This window comes from Rhincodon typus, chromosome 24, assembly GCF_021869965.1.
Source record: "Rhincodon typus isolate 14 chromosome 24, sRhiTyp1.1, whole genome shotgun sequence".
NCBI lineage: Eukaryota > Metazoa > Chordata > Chondrichthyes > Orectolobiformes > Rhincodontidae > Rhincodon > Rhincodon typus.
The window spans coordinates 22,531,335-22,556,720 of record NC_063355.1 but is presented as its reverse complement, the minus strand read 5'-3'; the positions used below and the strand labels follow the sequence as shown (position 1 = coordinate 22,556,720).

Sequence of the window (25,386 nt, the reverse complement as noted above, 5' to 3'; positions counted from 1 at the left end):
CATATAAGTCTTCAACACAAAACAAAGGATAAATCCAACACAGCCAGTTACCAACTCAGTCTATTGTTGATTATTAACAAAATGATAGAAGGGGTTGACAACAATGTTGTCAAGCAATACTTGCAAAAGAATAGCCTGCTCACTGGTGCTAAGTTTGGGTTCAGGGCCACTTGCCACCTGACTTTATTATTGCCTTAGTCCAAGCATGACGAAGAGCTGAATTGCAGGGGTAGGGTGGGAGAGGCTGCCCTTGACTTATGTGACTGAATATAGCATCAAGGAGCCTTAGCAAAATGGACACAGTGAGAATAGGGGAGAAAGTTGTCTGCTGGTTAGTGCCAAACCAAACACAAAGGTAGATGATTGTATTTGTTGGAAGTCAATCCTAGGTCATCTCTGCAGGAATTCCTCAGCATAGTCTCCTAGAACTGTCTTCAGCTGCTTCATCAATGACCTTCCCTTTGTTATAAAGTCTGAAGTGGAGATGTTTGCTGATGATTAAACAACACTCCGCACCATTCACAGCACAGTACATACTGAAAGCAGTCTTTGTCTGTGTGCAGCCACCCTGGATGAACATCCAAGCTTGGTCTGATAAGTGGCAAGTAACCTTCATGTGGTGCAAGGCAATGACCACCCTCAAGAAGAGAGAACCAAATCATCACTCCTTGACATTCACAGCATTACTGTTGCTGAAACCCCCACTATCAATATCCTGGAGTTAGGTTGACCAGAAACTGAACTGGACCAGATATATAAATACTGTGGCTGCAAATGTAGGATGGACGCTAGGAATTTTACAGTAAGTAACTTCCCTCCTGTCTCCACAATGCCTGTCTACTATCTACAAGGCACAAATCAGGAGAGTGATGGAATACTGTTCATTTGCCTGGATGGGTGCAGCTCCAGCAATACTTAAGGTGATTGATGACATCCAGGACAAAGCAACCTACTTGGCTGGCACACCATCTACCACCTTCAGCATTCACTCCCTTCAAATATGCACAGTGGCACCTGGTGTGTATACCATCCACAAAATGCACTGCAGCAACTCATTAAGGCTCCCTTCAGAGCACCTTCCAAACTCATGATCTCTCCTACCTGGAAGGATGATAGCAGCAGATGCATGGGGACACCAACACCTGCAAGTTCTCCATCAAGCCACATACAATCCCAACTTGGAACCACATCACTGTTTGTGAGTCAAAATCTCAGTGTTTCCTCTTTAATAGCATGTGTGTTCTACTATACCCAAAGGACTGCAGCACACCACCACTGTCTGTAGGACATATCAGGATTGACAATAATTGCTGGCCTAGCCATGAGTGAATTTTTTGAAAATCTGTGTTAGTGATGGTTGAAGGTTAAATATTGGCCAGCACAGCAGAACTGCTCTTTATACTAAATAATACTATAGATCTTTTATATTCATCTGAGTGATAAAACTAAAAACCTTGGTTGCAAATTTCATTCAAAATATAGCACCATTGTCAAACAATACTTCATATTGCACTGAAGTATTAATTTCTGTTGGCAGATCATGTGTTCAAGTCCTACTCCCAATAGGAAACTGCTACCCCTTACCTAAGGCTATTACTTAAAACATTACATTTCTATAATCTGTATATTTTGATTTTTATTTTAGTTAAGACTGATCTTCCATCCTTGGTTTGCAGGAGTATTTTGACGTATTTATTTCCCTGGAAGAGTACGAGAATCCTAAAGTGCTTTTGCAATTGTATGAAGGCCAACTTCAAGCATATACAAGTACATGGTCTAACTCCAAGTTAGAAAAGGACCCAGATTGTTTTGGTGGCTCAAACATCAATGTGAAGATTCCTATGGAGACCAGATTATACAAATTGTCTCTCCTGTTCCAAAATTCAGAACAAGATATAGTATCGGAACTTGCAATGAGGACACTTTCTGATGGGAATATAGGCAAGACAGTGAATCTTTGCAGGTAGGAATTATTGAAGCTTTAGTATAGGAACTATTTATTGATTGTACTCAGCTAAATTATTGCTGTGTTGTGCATAAATCAGTCTGCCCTCTTAATTATCATATGAAAAGTGCTGTTTGAAATGTTGCTGGTCGGGTAATGATGTTTGACAGATTGAAATGAAGCATAAGTAAATGATTTTAAAACATCATTAAGTTACCACAATTATTTTTATTTTATCATTATTTCTTATCCTATTTGCAGTGATCTTTATGGGCAGTACAAAAACAGTAAGACTGGTCGAGTATTGTTCCACGTGGCACAGAAGTTGTGTCAGATGTTGGAGGCTAATGTTCCCATGATCATTCCAAATGGAATGAACTTGCCTTCTGTTATTTATGAATTGGCCTGCCAAGCCGCCACTATCTGCAGCACTGGTAATTTCTTACTGAGAAGTTCTTTTTAGCCTTGATGTTATAATAGCTAATTTTTATAATTCACTTTCTCATATTTGAGTATCATTTATTTTTGAGGGATTTAGAATTTAATTGTAGGGATTAAGGAATTCTTTTAAATTTAAAAGATGATGATAAATTTATTTTACCTGGAAGCATTCAATTTTTATTTAAGCAGCAATTGTGCTAGTATCAAAATTATTTTGGAATAGAATGTTGCAGCAGTATCTGAAAAATTATGAATTCCTTCTAATTTAATATAAAATGGTTTATTTCTATAATTGTTTTAATGTTCAAAGTCACTGTCCAAACTCCTTTTCTAATTAAGGGTAAAACTAGTTTATTGACAATAACATGGACAAATTCGTCATATTTGAAAATTACAATCCATTTATACCAATAGGGATTTATGTTTCAGCATATGATATCAACAGTTCTGCATTCCGGAAGTTTGATATTTAAATTTCTTCTATGAAATATGTAGTATCACTATTTGGAGTAAAATGGAATAGTAGCTGCAAAAATAAGGTATGTTATCAGGAAAAGAAAAATCTTTATTCTGCTATGCAGCCATAAACACGTTACAGAAAAGTCAAATGGACAGATTTAACATGGAGGTCAGTATGACATTCATGCAATACTGTTCCTAGAGATTCTCAAAAGAATTAATGTAACCTGAGAGTTCCTGTTGAAATGTTGATGATATGGTGGCAGGAACAATTTTAATTTGACTCAACTTGGGTAAATAAATTGAATTTCCAGCACTACTCCCTTTTAGGAAAAATTAAATTTGTCTATGCATATGGCAAAAATAAAGCTTTAAAGACATTTTTCTGCTGATTGGCGGGGGGGGGAGGATATATTTTCTTAATTTAGAGGAGCTGTCATAAAAGTGCCCAATACGTTATTTCTCTTCCCCACCCACCCCACCTTAAGTTGGCTTAGAAAGTGACCCCAATCTTTGAGTTAATTTCCTTTCTATCTATGTTGCAATTTGTTTCCCTGATGCCCAGAACACATTTGTTCAAAAGAAGAAAAAGAACAGCAAACCTTTGGCTGCTGCCATTTTTATGCTTTGCTTCTGGCAGTAGAAGATTTATGAGAGTAATTTGAATTTAGAAGGTTTTTAATTTTCCCGTACTCCCGTGGTGCAGCAGCTTACATCTGACATCAAGAGCATTGAAGGAATTATATTGAACTTGCTCTTCCCTGATTCAGTGCCCAGTGCATTGATACGTATGCATTTTGCACAATAAGTGCACTCTTAACCTACTTCATTTTCTTCACTGAAATATTACAGATGCATTGCAATTTAATTTTCTACGTGCTTTTACAGACCTTTTACTTGACTGCGAAGAATTGTGTAAAAATACTCGTGCTGCTATGGATGTTTATAGACAGTGTCTAATTGATGATTATGGATTTAGAACAAAGGTAAGATTTGATTCTGCTTTATACATGTTTATTGTTAACAATTTACATATCAAAGAATAATTTGTAAGTATGGCATTATATCTTATACATATTTCCTATCACATCAGACTTTTTGGTGTAATGAAAAGTTATCAACTTTTTTAAATGACAAAATCAAGATCATTTTGAGTACTTACATAGACTCTTAGCTTTTTAAAGGAAAGCAGGAATTCTAGCTTGTGTTTTAATTCAGCTGGCAATGACTAACTTTAATGTCTTTTAATTAAAAAGAAAAGCCAGGTTCTATATCTTGCAGTGAAATTAAACTGTTTTCAATGATTGCTAATTGACAATAAATAGATGTTGAAACCTTAAACGATAAAGCTTCACCTTTATCAGAAAAAGAATATTGTATATTACAAATGTGCAAAACAATTGTCCTCATAAATCACAGAGGTAAAATCACCACAAAGTTGCAAAAGCAATCGGAGTTGGACAGTTGTTAACACTCGTTGGGCCAAATTGCCTATTACTGTGCTGTGTGTTCTATGCAATTGCATGTCTTGCGCATACAAACACTGAAAACAAATATTTTCTGAAAACCTAATTTACCTTTTGAGAAACCCATTGAGATCTAATAATCTTCTTAATCTGTATACAAATAAATGAATATGTTACATGCACCTCCTTTGAAATACATAGCATTTCTTATGTCATGTGTCTTGGCAAAAGCATTACTCAAGGTTTTTTCTAACTGATTCATATGAGAACTTTGAATTACTTAGTCTGCATGTAAATATCTTAACTTTTATAAAATACAAACAAATTCATTGATGTTACTAACATTCATAACAAAATTAAGTAAAGTCAATAAGTTAAACTTTTACTTTTAGTCCTATTTAATTTAGGATTTGTAAGATTTTCTTGGATAAACTGTATCTCTTTACCCTTCTTTAAATCTCTCCTTTTGTTGAGAGAGAGAGAGATACTAGTGCTATGTTGGGACCTCTTTAAACTTCAGGTTTCTTTCTTTTTGTGTTTTGGAATATATTTCTACCAAATAACACTTGTTCTTCTAAACTCCAATGAGTTTCGGTGGAACCTGCTCAATCTTTCACCATAAAACAAACCTCTTCATTCCAGAAACCAGTATACTGAACCTTCTCTAAACTGTTTCTAATGCAAGTGTATCCCTCTTCAAGTAAGGTGATCAAAACTGTGCACTGTCTCATCGATGTCTTCTCCAGTTGTAGCAAAACTAACCGATATTTAATAACTGCCTTCTATTTTGTTTAAACTATCTTATAAACTAAGAAGTTTAAACTTCTCCAGATTTGATGAAAGATCATCGACCTGAAAAATCAACTTTGTTTTTCCTCTTCATAAATGCAAGCTGACATGCTTAAGTGCTTCCAGCACTTTTTGTTTTAATCTCAGACTCCCAGCATGTGCAATATTTTGTTTCAGTCCTTTTGTCGTTTAATAAGGAGTTAGGATCTTTTAATTTTGTAAATTGTTAGATTATTAAAGTGTGTAGTTTTGTTTGAGAAGGTGACCACTTTGGAAACTGACAAAGATCCGTATGATGAGTGGACTTTTGAAGATTACTTCACAGAGGATGGCATTGTTCTCGATCATCTATCAGTGATGCCTGTGATGTATGAAATTACAACTTCGTTTGTGTCCTATTCTCCAGGTATGGTAGCTGATGTAGAATCCAAAGATTTTTTTTTATCTGATTTGTTTTCATTTCATTCAGCTTGTTGTTGGTGTCAAATTTAATTCTGGATTTTACTGTCAGAATAACGGTAAGATTAATGATGTTGCATCATTGATTCATCAATTCTTTTCTGCCATTCAATGACATATGGCTGATCTGATAATCCTCCACTTTCCTGCCTTTCTCTATAACCCTTGATTCCCATACTAATTAAAAATCTATGTATCTCATCCTTGAATATACTGAACAAACCAACCTCTACAGCTCTCTGCACATCCAACCTGTCATGTCAAATCATAGAATCCCTACAGTGTGGAAACAGGCCCTTCGGCCCGACAAATCCACACCAACCCTCAGAGCATCCCACCCAGACCCATTACCCTTCCCCTGTAACCCATCTACATATCCCCGAATACTATGGGCAATTTAGCATGGTCAATCCACTTAGTCTGCACATCTTTGGACTGTGAGAGGAAATTCGTGTACCCGGAGGAAACCCATGCAGACAAAAGGAGAATGTGCAGCCTCCACATTGACAGGTGCCTGAAGATGGAATTGAACCCAAGTCACTACCGCTGTGAGGAAGCAGTGCTAACCACTGTGCCACCATACTATCACACACACACCCCTCCCCTGCTGTGCCACTAAGAATCTTGTGTGTTTTAGGGAGGTCAGGCCAAATCTACTCAACCTCGCCTTGTAAGACAGTCCCTTCATATCCAGGATCAGCCTAGTGAGCCTTCTCTGAACTGTTGCCAATGCCAATATATCTTTTCTTAGATAAGGAGTCCAAAACTGTTCAATTTTCCAGCTGTGGCCTGACTATTGCCTTATATACAACAACAACAACAAAAACAAAGTTGCTGGAAAAGCTCAGCAGGTCTGGCACCATCTGTGAAGGAAAAAACAGAGTTAACGTTTCGGGTCTGGTGACCCTTCACAACTGAGGAAGGGTCACTGGACCCGAAACGTTAACTCTGATTTTTCCCTCACAGATGCTGCCAGACCCGCTGAGCTTTTCAAGCAACTTTGTTTTTGTTCCTGATTTACAGCATCCATAGTTCTTTCGGTTTTTATACTGCCTTATATAGTTTGGCAAGTTTTCTCTATTTTTATACTTAACTCCCTTTGAAATAAAGGCCAGCCATTCATCGCTTTGTTAAAATTATTCGATTTACATTTAAGGCAAGTTAAAAATTTAGTATGCTGTGTGAAGGTTGGAAATCATTACTGAAATCACCTTGCTTCCATCAGCAAAATCTCTCAACTTGAGGAGTGGAGAAAAATTCAATTACTCTATTCATCTATTCATTTGATTAGTTCTTCAAAAAAAATTTTAATTAGCCTGTTCAGACATGTTATGACACTCCTCCAGGGCAGGTGTGTGTGAACTAGTTTTAAACAGCTGATCATTTATTGTTTGTTCTGTAGAGATCTAAATAAACATAAAATCCATGGACAGGTTCTGTTAAAATTAGTCCAGGAAATTACAGGTACAAGAAGCTGAGAGTAGAGTTACAATCTGTCTGTTCCCAGGAAATTTGGTATATTAACAAGATTGTAGTAATGTGTGTTTTGAGTGCTATTTAGATTTTAAAATGTAAAACAAGCAACAAGTTACTTTATCATTTTAAATTCTGAGATTAATTTTTTATATACTTATAACCTACTCCTTCTTTCCATAAATCTAAACTGTTGCATAGATGTTATGCTAATTGTATTCAGAATGAAGTGTCACATATCATACGCTGCATGTTTGCCAATCTGTTGTTGCTCGGCAACTGTAAAAAGGTGTTAAAGATTCTGTGAATCATGAAACAAAGTGCAATGAATTTACTGTACTGTAATATCTGGTAAAGTGAAGATTTAGTATGCAATCTTAAAAATATCTAGGTTATTATCTGTTTCACGCAGTTCTTGTTTTACGCAGATAAAAAACTCTATCCATTGGACTGCGTTGGCTTGCCAGTTAGCCCAGGAGTAGCAGGTATTTATATAGTTATCTGAATCTAACGAAATCAGCATTTATAAATGGCAAGTTTGGAGTATCATATAATTGCTAAGAGGTATGACACAGTGGTTTAGGTCCCCCTCTTTTACCTTTCCTATTCAGTAACTCAAAGCTCCTTTTGAGAGCAACCTCCAAACATGCACCTTCAATCACTTGGAAGGTCAAAGACAGCAGAAGCATGGGAACATCACCAACCACAAGTTCCTTTTCAAGTGCGCACTGTACTGACATGGAATTATATTGTTGTTCCTTCACTGTCATCAGGTGAGAATCTGGAACACCCCCCTAATATACTATGTGTGTACCTGCAGTACAGTGGTTCACAAAGGCATTCTCACCTTCACCCTTCTCAAGGGCAATTTGGGATGAACAATAGATGCCATTGAAGTTTCAATATGGCACTTTTCAAAATAAACCAGCTTAGATGAATGGGATGAAGTCTCCCCATTAGAGTAAGAATCTGTACGAAAATATTTTGAAAAATCTTAACCCCCGTTTTAATGTACAAATGTTACTTGTAATTAGTAAAAGTAACAGGATGGTTGACTTAGAAAGTGGAAAGAGGTAACTCTTGTAGTGAAGAGTTTCTAAAACTTTATTTGGTCCTTGTCCTGATGTTGAAATTTTTGTTGAGATATTTCCATGAGATCTTGTCCCACCTTGCTCGAATTGCCAACAATGAGATATGAGCACATGCCTTGTGTATAAATAGACTATTCTGCTGTTGAGGGGTATTGCAACTAAGCCTAACCCTGTTTGTATCTTTGCTGGAGAATGATGCTTTTCCAACCAGGGATGGTAATGAATGATCATGCGTATCTCATGTTAAGTTTAAAAAATGTTATAAATGATCTTTAAATTCAAGACAGCTTCTATCATTGGAGATTATTGAAAATTTGATGTAAATGTAGCAGTATGTTAACAGGCAAAGCAGTAAAATGTATCAGTATAGTTTTGTTTTATGGCTCACACTGTGTGTGTCTACATTGTCTTAAAAGAAAGTAATTATTCCGTAATTTTAAAGTATCTGATTTTACATCCAGGCGAGAACCCTTTGAAGCCAATTTCAATGCCCATGACTAGCCTGCTGCAGAATTTGCAAGAGTATAGCCAATTGCAGCTGGCTTTGCAGCTAACCATCAACTCTTTTGGATGCTGTCATCAACATTTAGTTTCAAACAATATGAATGTAAACTTGAGTAAAAAGGTACAGTAAATCCCAGCTCAAAATAGACTCAGTGTTGTTTCACTTCAACCTTAAAAAAGTAATATCGATGTATTTATTTAACCTGCGTTTTGCTTTAATGTCTTTTGCCACAGACTTCCTGCAATATGCACATGACCATTTCCCACACTGCTTTCAGTCTCACTCTTAGTCCCGAATTCCTTCTTCTCTCCCCAGCTCCAATTCCTACATTCCATTTCCTCCACTCTGTTTTTACCTTTAAAATCCCTAGTCTCTTGCAGCCACCAGGGGCTCTGCCCAAGTTCCCGCCTCAGTTTGTGGTCTGGCTTGGGCTGACATGGTTCTTGAACACCAATCAGGAAACAGGTGGGAATCCCTGTCAGCCTGTAAGGAAGGCTTAACCAAATCACATGCCATGCAGACATTTAGGTGGTTGGTGTCAACCCTTTCCTGTGACTGAAGTCCCGCTGAAGTCCTGTTAGAGGTTGGCAGCTGCCCATTTCTCCAAATAGGAGTAGTGGCAGCTGGTAGCTATATACTCACCAGAAGATCATTGTGGGACTCTAGACCAAAAAATGACTGACAGTAGGATAGATGTTGCAGGAGGGGCTCATAGGTAAGGGCAGTGGTTGGCTTTCGTTGGTCACTGTTGACCACCCCCCCACCCGTTCTCTCCGCTAAGTTCTTTGATCATACACACAGTAGCACCAAAATATCTTAATTAAAGTTATTAAAGCAAGAATGGTATGTCTAATAAATTACCACTAAAATATAATACCTGACAATTGTCTTGTTAATATAAACCTAACTAATGCCTGGGTCTTGATGTCGAAATCTAGTGTCAGCCCCTTCTTCCCTTCAACTTGCTGCCACTGGGAGATTGTCACAGGGCCCCTCCTGTAATTAATTGGGCCTGACTGCCCTGTTAAGGCTGTGTTTAATCCAACTTGTACTGTGTGATTGCTGGCTGCTAGTTTTATCATCAAATTCAACTTGTAATCTAAAGTGGCTCAGTAGACTATTGTCCTGTACTGACACTGGTTGTTTCAAGCTCTGTATGTAACTGAATTGTTTCTTTGCCTCCTTTCTAACTCCTGAGGTCATATTTGAATAAGAAAACTGATTCCATACCCTTGTTATGTTTAAGCTCAAATTGTTGACATGAATATATGCTGTGTTCCCCTTAAACAATATCTAAAGACTGATTTTCCAACAGGAATATCTTGGTTGGTGAACCTTTGATTTCTAGCTAGTACTTCCTGGCATAACCTGTCATTGAATTGTTTTTAAATAAATTAGTGTGGTTGAGTGTATAACACTTCGGGCTAATTTATTTGAAAACTAACATTCTTATGTAAAGACTACCTCTTGTGAGGCTTCGCAACATGCTGTGTGATAATGGGATAAAACTAACTTGTTTTTTGCTTTTCATTCTAAATACAACAAATCATTAATAAACCTTTGCTTTTCTATACTTTTAGCTTTTTGAGGGTCAAGATTTAAAGGAACTCAAAGATTTTGTCATTGACATTGGAAATATGGCCTTTTCAATTGTTAAAAAGAATTCCCTGGCATTGCTGCACAAGGTAAATTAGAACATTCATTCCCCCAATTTCCTCCTTGTCATTTTGCATGAACATTTTACAGTTGAATTCTGATAGGCTATTTGACCTCCTTACAACTCCTCTTTCATCTGTGCTTTTCCAAACAAAGTCATGAGATAAAAATTAGTTGTGTGAAGTCTGACATTCTCCCCTTCTACCCCACCTTCCTCAGGTGTATTGTGGCTAACTGTAATGCCTTTATTTTCACTTCTGGCTGAAAAGTCAATACAGTGGTGATTTGAGTCTGAAACATCTTAGCTGTGTCACTCAAATATTCAATATCATGTAATTAGCTGGTGCCAGCATCTTCCTAGTAGTGACATGGTATCCTGGAAAAGAAACTATTTTTCTTAAGTGAGGTCAGAAGACCATAGTGGAGTTGAAGTCAAACTGATGATTTTCACCTTCCTCACAAATGCCTAGTTCTTGGCAGAAATCATGGGACTTAAATCAAAAAGACACATTCCAAATGATTTTTCTCCCGAAGTCTGAAGGCTATAAATCTGTTTGTAATGACAGTGAACAGTTAATTCTGTGTTTGGTGCAACTTTGTGATACATTTACTGAATGAGCCAAATATCGTTATATTTCTTAGAATGATACACCATATAGAGATATCTTCAATATAGAAGTAATGATTGCTGTATCTACAGAGTGAACTGCTTTATTAAGATGAAGTTCCCAAATAAGGAAAATATATTTGTATCATTATCATTTGTATTCATTCATTGGTGTAATTCATTGTAGTAAAAGGAGTCATATATATCTTCAAGATTATGCATAAATCAATATTGAATGGTAATTTAATTGTATATTGTCTTTATAATTTTCTGCTTTTTTTAAAGAAATACGCAAATAGTTTTATTTGTGTTATCAAGGCCAACATTTTTACATTAAAACCTTCTCTTTTAATTTCTTAGTTGTTTAACTGTCGTATAGTTGACACTGACTTAGCACTGGCATACTGCACATTGTTACCAAAGAATGTTGTATTTGAGAAGTTGTGGAATTTCATCAATGACGCATGGCAAAATTATAACAAAATTCTGGTATGTATAACTCTTTGTTAAAATCCTTAAATCATGATGTTGTATTCATATCTATGCATTGATCTCAAGGGTCAAAACTTTTTTCCTCAAAAAATAAGATTAATTTTGTTAGGGACTACTTTTAGATTTTCAGAATGAAATAACTCCACACAGGCTGGTATCCCGTCACCAAGTCCTCTTATTTTGACATGAAGAGTTCTTGACACTGATCCAGCTCTCAGAGTGAACAGGATGTCTGAGACTTCTGTTCTTATCTGTCAGCCAGAGATCCTTGATTGGACCCAATTAGCAGCTCCACTCAGAGGACTCATATGCTATGAGGTCCACCTGGCTCATCTCATTGCAAGCACTACACAGGGGTTCCTTTTATATTTTCACATGAGTTAACTGTACTGTTCTTCATTCGATCCTTGGTGTTGTTTGTCAAATTTGGATTCCAAGTGTAAGTTTCAATTTAAATCAATAAATTAATATCCAATTCTTATCCAATTTCAACTTCTTAACACAATGACGTTGAAATCAGACAGCGTAAGAACAATTTTATGTAAATAACAGAACAAATTAATTGCTGCACGGTTGATCACGTTAACAATGAAGGTTGATGAGGATATTACTGTTGATGTCGTGCACTTGGACCACATCAATGAAATGAAATAATAAAAACAAAGATTTGAGCAAAGTTATCTCTCACGCAATAAAAGGGACAGTATAGACGTGGATAGCTGAATGACAGGAAACTAAGTTGTGGTTAATGGGATATTTTTTGAATTGGAGGAGTGTTTGTTGGGTGCTCCCCAGTGTTGGTATCCTTGTTGTTTCTGATATATATTAATGATCGAGACTTTGGTATACGTGTCTTGATTTCAAATTTTGCAAATGATAACAATTCTTGGAAGACTTATGCACTGTTGGGAAAATTATGTCGAATTTCAAAAGGACATATGTTGGTGGAGTGGGTGGACAAGTGACAGATAAAATTTAATGTGGAGAAATGTGAAGTGATTCACTTTGATTGGAAGAAGACAATATGAAATAAAGAGTATGGTTCTAAAATGTGTTAACAGGGCAGCGGAACCTAGGGGTATATGTACATAAATGATTGAAACTGACATGACAGGTTGAGAGCATGGTTTAATCAAGCATACAGCATTCTGGACTTGACTAGTAAGAGAATAGAATGCAAAAGCAAAGGAGCTATGTTCAACTTGAGATCAGGAACTTGAGTTACATTGGTAGATTAGAGAAATTTGGGCTTTGTTCCTTGAAGAACAAAGGCTAAGAAAAGACTTAGTAGATGTGCTGAAAAGTATGAGGTGTCAGGACAGATTGGGAAAAACTATTTTCTGGAAATTTTAAAATAAATACTAAGAAGGCATAGATTTAAGGTAATTGACTAAGGACACTGGTGACTTTTGGAAATGTAGACAGTGATTTAGCTTTTTTTAAAAATACCTTTAAGGATTGTGGGTGTCATTTTCTGGGATAGTATTTATTGGCCATCCCTAGTTGCCCTTGAGAACGTGTAATGATCTACGATCTTGAACCATTGAACTGTTAAGAGTCTGGTGGAGGCAGGTTCAACAGAGCATTCAAGAGGGAATTGAATTGTAATATGAAAAAGAAGAATCAATTGACCCACAGGGAGAATGTGGAGGAATGACATTGGGTGAATTAACTCTACTGATAACCACTGCAGACACAACAGACCAAATGGCCTCTTCCTGTGTTGGAACAGTTCTGTCATTGTGTAATGGCTGTAATTACAAGCTATGTTTGGACTGTATTTAAAAAGGGCTGAGTTTAAGGCTAACACTACCACTAGATGGAGCACCATGTGCATGTGCACAAAATTAGAGCCTATCATAAGAACATAAGAACTAGGAACAGGAGTAGGCCGTCTGGCCCTTCGAGCCTGCTCCGCCATTCAATAAGATCATGGCTGATCCTTTCGTGGACTCAGATCCACTTATCTGTGTTCTCACCGTATCCCTTAATTCCTTTATTGTTCAAAAAAAATCTACCTTTTTTTTAAAAACATTTACTGAAGTAGCGTCAACTACTTCACTGGGCAAGGAATTCCATAGATTAACAACCCTCTGGGTGAAGAAATTCCTTCTCAAATTCTAAATTGAATTGTCCCAAGATTAGTCCAGTCATGTACTGAGTCATTTTGTTGGCCAGCTTCATTCAATTTGCTGGCTTTTAAGTTCAGAGCCACACAGTTACAAGCCAAAAACAGAACTACAATACAAAAACAAGGGAGATTGCAGTACCTTTCTGAATCACTGATGAAACCCCAACTGGAGTAAAATCATTCCCATGCATAGGTAGGGGCATACAGGCAACTCCCCATGTGCACATCAGCACCCATCTTCAATGGCACTGAGCATTGGCAACAAACTCCAAAAAGTAGAAGTGTCTTTGGAGGAGAATCAAAAGCAGGTGGGAGAGAATCTGTGAGTGAAGGAGATGGAGCAGTAAATTTGGGAGACAATTTGCATTTTTAGGAGCAGCTTCTTAGAGATTCTCTTCCGAATCAAACTCTGTATTGTGAATGGCATGATTTTTCTTGAATTTTTCCTGCTCCAAATTTCGCATACTATTTAAGATTTCAAGAGTGAATTAACCCACTTCCCAAACATTTGAATCCTGACTTTTTACCTTTACAATTTAAACAGGAGAACGGACTATTCTCTTCACACCCTAAAGATTTCTAGGTAGACACATCTGTATTCCATCTATTCACACTTGAAAGTAAATTAACTCTTTGATATCTTTAATGCTTTTTTTTTAAGAAAGCTTGTTTATTTGTATTGCATTAACATTGCTGTTTTGGCTGATTCATTTTAGAACATAAACTAATTTTATGTGCAGCATTGCTTCTGGTCAATCAGATTTTCTTAAAGTAGGGTTGTGCTACTACATAGCATTTATTAACAGGTGTACTAATTTGTTATGCACTGGATCGAAAGGAACTGGAAAAGGGGACTTGGGCCTGGACATATTAGATCGTCTGTTTTGTCAATTCCAGAAACATTCTAGGGGAGGAGAAATTCTGAGAACATTGGAGCTGATTGTAGGAGGTTTAGAAACTGTTATCATTGGCAGAGGCATTTCTGAATGATGAAATGTTGCTTGTCCTGGGATATGAACTAGAAAAGGCAGCTACAGCACAGAAGGAGGCCATTGTCATGCCTGTGTTGGTTCTCTAAAGGAGCAATTCATTTAGTGCAACACTCCTGCCATTTTATCCCATCGTTGTGCAATTTCTTCCATTTCAAACAATCATCCAATTCCCTTTCAAAAGCCTTGATTTACCATACCACCACCACACACAGGCAGTCCATTCCAGATTCTAGAGAATTACTGTGTGAGAAAGCATTTCCTTATGTTGTCATTACTTCTTTGGCAAATTACTGAAACTGTGTGATCTCTTTCTCCATATCTACTCTGTTTAAACCCTCATGATTTGAATAGCTTCTTTCAACCTTCTGTTCTCCAAGGGGAAGGATATTGTGATGTATGTTTTAGGATCTGTGGAACTGCATTGAGAGTTTGGAGCATCCAGGACAGACACTGACAGGATTGGCATTTCTCAGACTTGGGTATTTCTTTTGGCAGGCATTCCAGAAATCACACATTCCTATCTGGGCCATCGGGAACGATTGCATCCCCCATTCCCTCCAACTGTGGCCTTTTTATACCCCTTACATCATCACTTTCTTTATCTATCTTTGCATTTCTCTTGACTTAGCAAATTTAATAATAGTGTACTAAATGGCAATTTGTACAGTCTTTAACCCATGTATCCAGAAATAGAAAAAGACATCAGGCATAACTCCTTTTTTTTTAATGCAGGCTCCATATTTTCAAATTTTTAAAATCCCCTCCAGCCCCAGAAATTAAGTAGTTTTTGATCTGAAGTCTTTATGAAAATTAGAGAAGGAAATAACTTGCAGTGATTGGCTGTTCTCTATGTTAACCAACAACAATGCAATAATTCAGACATCATTCAGCTGGGTTTAACTCACTTGGAGAAACAAGATATCTTTTTCTCTTATTCTCAAGTGAGCATTTTTTTGAAAAATCCATTCTCTATTTAACTTTCTTTTTGGCAGTTCCCTGCTGTCAAATGGCATTTTTCAATCTTGTCTATGAATGGTTGTTTATATGAAACTTTTGGGAGCTGTCTGGAGATGAACTTTTACCAGCTAGTACTAACTTTTTTTTGTTGGTGTATGCAGCATATGCCTTGATTGCTTTAACCCATAAAATTTGTTGTGTTTGCTCACATGTATCTTGGGCTTAGTGCAGCTGTGATCTTTCTTCTCAAAGAAGTACCTAGTTTGAAGGTATTGTTGAATACCATTAGATGCTACTAATGTGATTGATAATGTTATGTTATGTGTATACATTATCTATCGTGACTTTTTGGAATCATGAGACAATGCACTATTTTTGATATGCATACTTTAAACTTTCATAATCTTTGATAATTTTGGACCTTTGCATGGTAGCGCCAAAATAACTTATTTAAAGTTTTTATGGCAAATGTGATATGTCTAATAACATAATTCCCTTTTTCAATCATTACAAAAGAGTGTACTAAAGCTAACTGTTGGAACCGTTCTGTTTTCCTTTTTATTTGTTAAATTTTTACTGTTTCAGGCAGTTGCTGTTGTTGGTGCTAAACTGGCTGATTTGCTTCAGGATGGGCAACAGAAAGAGAAGTTCAATTCGTTAATTGTTGATACGGAATGGTGTCTGAAGCTCAGTAAACTTGGAGTAAGTAACTTCAGTAAAATGTTGTTTTAACAAGGAATATTCTCACTGGTAGGTACAGAAACAGCTCAATGACCTGCTGATTAGAGGTTGGCAGACAGCTAAACAGATGAGTTGGCCAATTTGTAGTCACTTCTGCTTTTCCAGGATTTCCTTGGTATTGGTATAAGTCATTGCCAGCTGCTGTTGGACAAACCAGTACTCTGATTACTGAGGGATATCTGACTGACTCTGACACATTCTTTTAAAAAAAAAGGTAAATGACCTTCAAGAGCACTTTAGTATCTGTGAAGCAGCATCAAAAGGCCAGGAACTTTGTGAGATGAGCTACCACCTTCAAATGGACGTCAATTTGATGGTGGTGTCTTAATTGGTTGTACTGATAAGATCCTATCTGGAGTCCCATCATCCCTCAATATGTGCTTACCACCAGCTTCCAGTCCCACAGTGAGACGATTTCTGATTTGGCCAAATTCCAGCCAATATCTCTGTGATTTGTGCTGGTGTGTACAGATTATTGAAGTAACCACACTGCTTACAGCATATGAACGAGCATGGCTGTATAATATAGTGATATGGAAATGACTGGTAAAATACCACCTTTTCTGTCTACCATCCCTTTCAAGTTTTTCCCTGATGTCAAACAGTGTTCTGACTTGATCTGTATTATCATTGCCTTGTCAAGATTCAGAAATTCTAGACCTAACACCTTTTTAGGAGAATTGCTGAAGAACTGAAGTGGTTTAGGAAAATAGCACATTTTTACCACTGTGAATCTAGTGATGGATAGTTATTTCAGCTTTGTCATGCCAGTATTTCCCATGTCACAGGAACATGTTTTAAAGAATTGCAATGTAGTTTTGGTGTTAATAGAGAGCACTTTTCACTTATTACAAATGCTAAACTTCTGTGTAAATCAGGATTTCACACAGATCAGTGAAGTGTAGCTGGATTGTCTCCTTCAAGCAGGACTCTGATGCCAGATTTTGGCTGTTTCACTCTTTAGTGACACTGTTTTGGTAGTGTATACATGCCATTGGTATTTAAATACACAGTACAATTTATTTCATTTATGAAATTTTCAGTAACTTCCTGAAGTTCAGTAATTTCTCTTCAAATGTGTTGTTGTGATTTATTAATTTCTCAGAGCCCTTAATTTCTGGTTTCTCTAGATCTCATTTCAGTCGACACTTAGAGATAATCCAGCAAAAAGAAAAGAATGTGTCTATGTTTTGGTGCAAAATCCAAATGTGAACTCCCAGCTAATAATGCAGTATTGCAGGTAATTAAGATTCATAACACAGTTCAGCATACACATAAAAATAATAAGTAAACATGTTAATGTGGAAGTTAGAATTTCTAATATTCTCATAACTAGTAATTCAGCTGTGTTGGAATTAAATTACACAACTATTATCATAGTGTGCTTCAACAAGGCTTTCTTCAGCCACAAGAAATGGTTATATCAGGACTTTCTGTACTATGGACAAAGTCAAAAATCACACAACACTAGGTTGTAGTCCAACAAGCTTACGTGAAGACACAAGCTTTCAGAGTCTCGCTCCTTCCAAATACACACACATGCATGCACGCATGCAAGCACGCACACACATATAAATCTGTGGTGTGAATTTGTATTTGCAAATTTGTAATTGCAGATACATTCTGTTTTGTTCAAAAAGCACACAATTTGTAGACAGTCAATGTGGCATTTTATAAATTCCTACTTTGGAAATAAAACCAGTCTGACTCCAAGTTGATTCACAGCCAGATTCTAAACAAGGCTTCACACATAAAATGCATTGTCTGCCCTGGGATGTCACCTCTGGTATACTGTAGGAACTGATAAAACCTTTAGTTATCTTGGGGCTGTGACTTGAAAGAAATTCTGGAATTTGCATATTGATCCTTTCTAACTGATTAAAGATTTAAAGGGGGAAGGGAGAAGTGAACATAGAGGGAGAATAACAACTAATGTAAGGCAAAGCAGCAGGTTAGCAGGTGACGAGGAAGCTTCAACTCCATGGAAAATCAGGAAAAAAGTTAAAGGGAAGGAGAACTCAAGAGCTGTTAGTAATGGAGGTAATAGGACCCAAAAAGAAGGTGCAAAAACTGGCATAAGGGCACTTTATCTGAATGCTCGGAGCATTCGAAACAAGGTGGATGAGTTGATGGTGCAAATCAGGGCAAATGGGTATGATTTAGTGGCCATTACAGAGACATGGTTACAGGATGGTCATGACTGGGAGTTAAATATCCAGGGGTATCAAACTGTTCGGAAGGACAGACAGGAAGGCAAGGGAGGTGGTGTTGCTCTGATTTTTAAGGATGATATCAGGGCAGTAGTGAGAGATGATATAGGTTCTACTGAATAAAACGTTGAATCCATTTGGGTGGAAATTAGGAATAGCAGGGAGAAGAAGTCACTGATAGGTGTGGTCTATAGGCCACCAAGTAACGACATCGTGGTGGGGAGGGCAATAAACATAGAAATAGCTAATGCATGTAAAAATGGTACAGCAATTTTAATGGGGGATTTTAATCTACATGTCAATTGATCAAACCAGGTTGGTCATGGCAGCCTTGAGGAGGGGTTCATAGAATGCATCCGTGATAATTTCCTTGAATAATATGTAATGGAACCTACGAGGGAGCAAGCTATCCTAGATCTAGTCCTGTGTAATGAGACAGGAATAATTAATGATCTCACAGTTAGGGATCCTCTCTGAAGGAGTGATCACAGTATGGTCGAATTTAAAATACAGATGGAGCGTGAGAAGGTTAAATCCAGTACCTATGTCCTGTGCTTAAACAAAGGAGACTATGAAGGAATGAGGAAGGAATTAGCTAAGGTAGAATGGGAGCAAAAACTTTATGGTGGGTCAATTGAGGAACAGTGGAGGACTTTCAAAACAATTTTTCACAGTGTTCAGCAGAAGTATATTCCAGTGATAAGGAAGAACTGTAGAAAAACAGAGAGCCAGCCATGGATGTCTAAGGAAATAAAGGAAAGTATCAGATTGAAAAAAAAAACATACAAAAAAGCAAAGAGTAGTGGGAAACTAGTAGACTGGGAAATCTTTAAAGGCCAACAGAAAGCCACAAAAAAATTATAAAGAAAAGTAAGATAGATTATGAGAGTAAACTAGCTCAGAATATAAAAACAGGCAGCAAAAGTTTCTATAAATATGTAAATCGTAAAGGAGTGGCGAAGGTAAACATTGGTCCTTTAGAGGATGAGAAGGCCAATTTAATAACTGGGAATGAGGAAATAGCCGAGACATTAAACAGTTATTTCGTGTCAGTCTTCACGGTGGAAGACACAAATAACATGCCGAAAATTAGTGGCAAGAAGGTTATAGCAGGTGAGGACCTAGAAACTATCATTATCACTAAGGAGGGAGTGCTGGGCAAGCTAATGGGGCTAAAGGTACACAAGACTCCTGGCCCTGATGAAATGCATCCCAGGGTACTAAAAGATGTGATGGGGGAAATAGCAAATGCACTATTAATTATTTACCAAAATTCACTGGACTCTGGGGTGGTTCCCACAGATTGGAAAACAGCCAATGTGACGCCACTGTTTAAAAAAGGAAGTAGACAAAAAGCAGGTAACTATAGGCCAGTTAGCTTAACTTCAGTAGTGGGGAAAATGCTTGAATCTATCATTAAGGAAGAAATAGCAAGACATCTGGATATAAATTGTCCCATTGGGAACACCCAGCATGGGTTCATGAAGGGTAGGTCATGTTTAACTAATTTGGTGGAATTCTTTGAGGACATTACTTGCATGGTGGACAGTGGGGAACCTGTGGATGTGGTATATCTGGATTTCCAGAAGGCATTTGACAAGGTGCCACACCAAAGGCTGCTACATAAGATAAAGTTGCACGGTATTACAGTTAATGTATTGGCATGGATAGAGGATTGGTTGACCAGTAGAAAGCAAAGAATAGGGGTAAATGAGTGTTTTTCTAGTTGGCGGTCGGTGGCTAGTGGTGTGCGTCAGGGATCAGTGTTGGGACTGCAATTGTTTATAATTTACATAGATGATTTGGAGTTGGGGACTAAGGGTGGTGTGTCAAAATTTGCAGATGACATTAAGATGAGTGGTATAGCAAAGTGTGCAGAAGACACTGAAAGTCTGCAGAGGGATATAGATAGTCTAAGTGAGTGGGCAAAGGTCTGGCAGATGGAGTACAATGTTGATAAGTGTGAGGTCATCCATTTTGGTAGGAATAACAACAAAATGGACTATGTTGTAAATGGTAAAAAATTGCAGCACGCTGCTGTGCCAAGGGACTTGGGTGTCCTTGTGCATGAATCGCTGAAGGTGAGATTGCAGGTGCAGCAGGTGATTAAAAAGGCAAATGGAATTTTGTCTGCCATTGCTCGAGGGATGGAGTTTAAAAACAGGGAGGCTATGCTTCGGCTGTATAGGGTCCTGGTGAGGCCACACCTGGAGTACTGTGTGCAGTTTTGGTCTCCTTACTTGAGAAGAGATATACTAGCATTGGAGGGGGTGCAGAGGAGATTCACTCTGTTGATTCCAGAGTTGAGAGGGTTGGATTATGAGGAGAGACTGAGTAGACTGGGATTATACTTATTGGAATTCAGAAGAATGAGGGGAGATCTTATAGAAACATATAAGATAATGAAGGGAATAGATAAAGTGGAGGCAGGGAGGTTGTTTCTGCTAGCAGGTGAAACTAGGACTAGAGGACATAGCCTCAAGATAAAGGGAAGCAGATGTAGGACTGAGGTCAGGAGGAACTTCTTCACCCAAAGGGTTGTGAATCTGTGGAATTCCCTGCCCAGTGAAGTGGTTGAAGCTACCTCACTGAATGTTTTGAAGGCAAGGCTCGATAAATTTTTGAAACGTAAAGTAATTAAGGGTTATGGTGAGCGGGCGGGTAAGTGGAGCTGAGTCTCAAAGATCAGCCATGATCTTACTAAATGGCGGGGCAGGCTCGAGGGGCCAGATGACCGACTCCTGCTCCTAGTTCTTATGTTCTTGTGTTCTTAACAGCCATCTTAGGTTTGTTCAACACATTCACATTAGTTCTATGGCCCCTTGATCTTTTGCTTATAAATTCTGTGTCTGATGCCACCTGTCTCACTGACACCTGAAGAAGGAGCGAGACTCCGAAAGCTTCAAATAAACCTGTTGGACTAGAGCCTGGTGTTGTGTGATTTTTGACCTAGTCCAACACTGGCATATCCACACTTCAGTCAAAGGAACTACTTCGATAGTTTCCACAGCACAATTTCTCTGTCTTCTTGAAGATATGTCTGATTATCACATTCCTGAAGTTGGGAGGGGAGTTTTTTTTAACTCTCAATTGGAGGACAATGTCTCAATGTATGCAAAAGTCCACCAGCTTTGAAGACCTCAGCTGGAATGGCATTGGTGCCACAGGCTTTGTTTATCTTCTGTTTAATTGCTCATTGTAGTTCTCCCATTGAAGGTTCGTTGATGAATTCTACAATGGGAGACTTGGGGAATAGCCTGGAGGGTTTTAATTGTCACAGTGGATTCTTGGTGAGGGAATTGTTCAACATGTTCCTTCTAACATTGGTATATGTTATTATCATCCTTGAGAAGACCATTTAAGTGTGCTGACTTTAGCAATTTCCTTCCAGTCAATAAAGGTATTCAGAATGGCAACTTGTCCATCAAGCTGCATCACACTTTTAGTTCCTATTTTGTAATGATGAGGAAGAGTGGCATAGTAGAATCTATCGGTAAACTATCAATGGGAGAACTGCAACAAGCAATTAAACAAGAAATAATAGAATAAAAGAAAAGAGTGCAAATCATGCATTCTTGCATTCACTACTTTGTGGGAGGTTATATCCCAGGTACACGATTTTTAGTGAGTCCAGAACACCCAAAGTAGAAACCTGTGAACCTGAGCAGATTCCATCCTCAACTCAGGGAACAAACAACTGTAACATAATATTTAAGCACTTAGATGGCCTGAAAGACATGAAACAGGGATTCTTTATTCCTCAAGCATCGGTTCTTTACAAACATGAGGGGAAGCTAAGGTTAAATTAGGAAAACTGAATATTTATATGGTATGAAGCCTGTAGTTCATATCTGGCTGCAGAAATCCTTTGTTTTTCTTTCCCTCTCTCCATGAGGCTTCTTTCTGACAAAGCCACCCATCCCTCCAGAGAGTGCAGCTTGACTGCTTGAGCTCCTCTGCTCTGTGCCCTCCCTTACCATTGCCACCTGCTGCTGGAGGCCCCATACACAATGATAATCGTATCATGCATAAATTAATCATTATTGTGTAAAGACCTTATCTTTTTATTGTTTATTTTTAATTATGAAATGAAATGGAAAAAGGATTCTTTTTAAAAAGCAGCAAAGATGTGGAAAGGATTGCTGCACTCTTTAAAAGTGGATTGCCAGCACTCAATGTATGTGCCATTTACCCTGCTGTTTGTTCAAACGGTTTGGGAGTTGAATACTGATGAGCTGCAGACGGACTTGTCTGAAGGGAAAATCAGTTGGCAAAAAATAGATGATAGATTTGGGGAGGGGTGTCCAGTTATCAATGACAAAGGCCTTCTACCTGCCAACAACTGTGATTGGCTGCCATGTAGTTGAACAGCTTGTGGGTGTGAATACTTGGTCAGAAGCCATTGGATCTCCAGAAAGGAAGGAGCTGTCCCCTCTCTGCTTTCAAAGCACCTTAAGCCTAAAAAAAGCCAGTTTACATCTCCTCATCAGTTGCTATAAACTATGACTTTTAAAATAAGTTACAGACTTTAGGCTCCTGCAAGTAAGTGAAAGTACGCGGAGAAAGAGTATTGAGGAGAAGACGGTCCTGACAAACCAAAAGGATCATTTCAGCAAATTCTGTGGTCAAGGACCATTTAACTGTTTCCATCTTTCCCACTGCCAAAAACAATCATGGCTTTTGTGTGTTTGTGGGACAAGATTTATAAGGTGATTAGTGTTATAACAAGCAGAGTTATATGTGGAAGTTCACAATTGTTTACTGTAGCTAGAATTTATTTATTTGTAATAAATATAATTCTCATTAAGAATAGAAAACTGTTTTCTTTCAAGCCAGTTCTAAAATACAGGTAAATTGGGGAATTTTGAGTGTTTTTATAAAATATTTAATTTTTATGATAACTCCAGAAGTAACGGTATTTGATTTTCAGCACACTAATCCAGTGAGACATGACAATTGGTAGTAATTGTGTGTGGTCATTGGAATAGTTTAAAGTCTTTTAATACACAGCTTTTAGGTATTAACTGAATTACATGTTTGCTTAGTTTGAAACTAGGTGATCAGTTGAATGTCCTAGTACTTTTCTTCTAGTGCTTTTGGACTGAACAGTGATGTTGCACTGCAACTGTACATAGAGACATTTCTTCTGCAAGGCATAAATGGCCACCATGGTGAAGGAGAGCCAGGAGGCATAAAACAATCTCCTGCTGAGCTTTTGGAAAGAGCAATGGAAGTCTTGCCTTTATTAAAAAATAAAACCGACTTGGTGATTAGTTTGAATGGTACTCTACACAAGGTAATCTATTTTTGAAATAATTTAAGCATCTGTGTCCTACTTTTAAAGCAGTAATTTCAAAACAACATTGTAGATTTTTCAGCAAGACTGCCATACAGACTGAGATTTACGACCTAGCACAGTTTTGAGAGATACTTGATAACTGTGGTTTGTAGTTTTTGTTCCTTCAAATGGTAGCTTTAAGGAATTCGTCAAAATGTGGTCCTTTGATTCCCTTCTTAATCATGATTGTGACACATGCCAACTACCGTTTTTGACTTTATGACAGAACCATAGACTTCTGGGGCACAGAAAGTGACTGTTTTGTTCACTATATTTGTGCTAACTCTTCTTTGTCTTTCCATAGCCTTGTATTATCATCTGCTTCAAATATTTATTTAGAGAAGAAACAACGGCCTCATTGTGACAATCTCAGATCTCATCTTAATGAATGTACACAGTATGCTATCTGACTTTTCAAATGTTGCTTCCATGATGGAATGTCCAACTGTACACAGTAGACTAATTGTGGCCTAAAGTTATGCACTGAAATATGATTTATCTATGCCTAGCTTAGAGCACAGTGCATCCTGTTATACTGAAATATGGTTGAGAGCTACTGACAACCGAGGATAAGACAAATGTGTCATTCTGTGGAACTAGCTGGTGATGCTGTCTGCAGTCTGGTGACAGAGGCTCTGGGTTTGTGGTTGTATCTTTCCAACAACTATGTAAATTCAGTCTCTTGTAGAATTTTATTCCGCTGTGCATCTTAGAAGTGAATAATTAACTCTATATTTATTGAATATTAATCTGTACTTCTGTCTTAAACTTAAGATGGACCCATATAACTATGAAGTCATTGAAAGTGCTTTAAAGATTATGAAATTGGCGAATGAACCTTCTATGAATTTTAACTTGGATCAGGTAGGAACAAATAGGCCCAAAGGCTTAAAAACTGCCTGTGGATGCCATTGTTTTTATATGCAAATGATTATGATTGAGTGAACAAAAGTTGCTTGATGTTTTCAGTTTAAATTGTTTTATTTTGAGAGAGATGTGGTACTTTCAAGTGAGTTTTTAAGACTTGAACAAATGTTTTGGGACCAGGGATATATGTGGAGATCTGTTTTGGGTTCATAAAGTAAACCTTATCTCTCTACAACTGAAAAAAAACATTGTTGTAAAGAAATTACAGTACACCAGACATATTTAGGCATTACTTAAACATAATTGCTGGTCCAGGTAGAATGGGGTTACATTAGCTTATTAACCCTCAAGTTTTATATTAAAGAAAATCTTGTCTTAATAGGCTTTAAATCTTTTACAACATTTGTACTCCTACAAACGAATTTCACCACCTGGGAACTTGGAACTTCAGTATCTCCAGAAACATTCAATTGACGTTTCACCAATGGCTGAGAGCAGATTACCATTCCATCTCCTCTTCTTTGAAACTACTCAAAGATTTTGGAGTATAGTATGTAAGTATATAAATTTGAAATTTGAGCTGCTTAAATGCTGTACAGAACTATCAAGATTTTACCATATTCTCTATTAACTGACAAGTAACAGCAGAATAACAATTTTGCAACTTCCAATTCCCCGGTCCCCAACACCTCATCTTTACCATGGACGTCCAGTCCCTCTACACCTGCATTCCCCATGCAGATGGCCTTAAGGCCCTCCGCTTCTTC

General features: G+C 37.6%; 2 protein-coding genes across 2 annotated transcripts in view; one reads left to right on the top strand and one right to left on the bottom strand.

Annotated features, from left to right (window-relative positions):
• The window catches only part of LOC125485989 (kinetochore-associated protein 1-like), a 24,460-nt gene extending 23,844 nt beyond the window's left edge, over window positions 1-616 (bottom strand). Inside the window, exon 1 of the mRNA XM_048611716.1 lies at window positions 538-616. Coding sequence (XP_048467673.1) covers window positions 538-616 — 79 coding nt within the window. The remainder of the gene's footprint in view (window positions 1-537) is intronic.
• A 165-nt stretch (window positions 617-781) lies between these two features.
• Window positions 782-25,386, top strand: part of LOC109935605 (kinetochore-associated protein 1-like) — a 48,096-nt gene continuing 23,491 nt past the window's right edge. Inside the window, exons 1-14 of the mRNA XM_048611715.1 lie at window positions 782-802; window positions 1,677-1,963; window positions 2,207-2,379; window positions 3,734-3,831; window positions 5,362-5,506; window positions 7,461-7,517; window positions 8,585-8,748; window positions 10,209-10,313; window positions 11,252-11,380; window positions 16,049-16,165; window positions 17,335-17,444; window positions 23,506-23,710; window positions 24,527-24,616; window positions 25,002-25,173. Coding sequence (XP_048467672.1) covers window positions 782-802; window positions 1,677-1,963; window positions 2,207-2,379; window positions 3,734-3,831; window positions 5,362-5,506; window positions 7,461-7,517; window positions 8,585-8,748; window positions 10,209-10,313; window positions 11,252-11,380; window positions 16,049-16,165; window positions 17,335-17,444; window positions 23,506-23,710; window positions 24,527-24,616; window positions 25,002-25,173 — 1,873 coding nt within the window. The remainder of the gene's footprint in view (window positions 803-1,676; window positions 1,964-2,206; window positions 2,380-3,733; window positions 3,832-5,361; window positions 5,507-7,460; window positions 7,518-8,584; window positions 8,749-10,208; window positions 10,314-11,251; window positions 11,381-16,048; window positions 16,166-17,334; window positions 17,445-23,505; window positions 23,711-24,526; window positions 24,617-25,001; window positions 25,174-25,386) is intronic.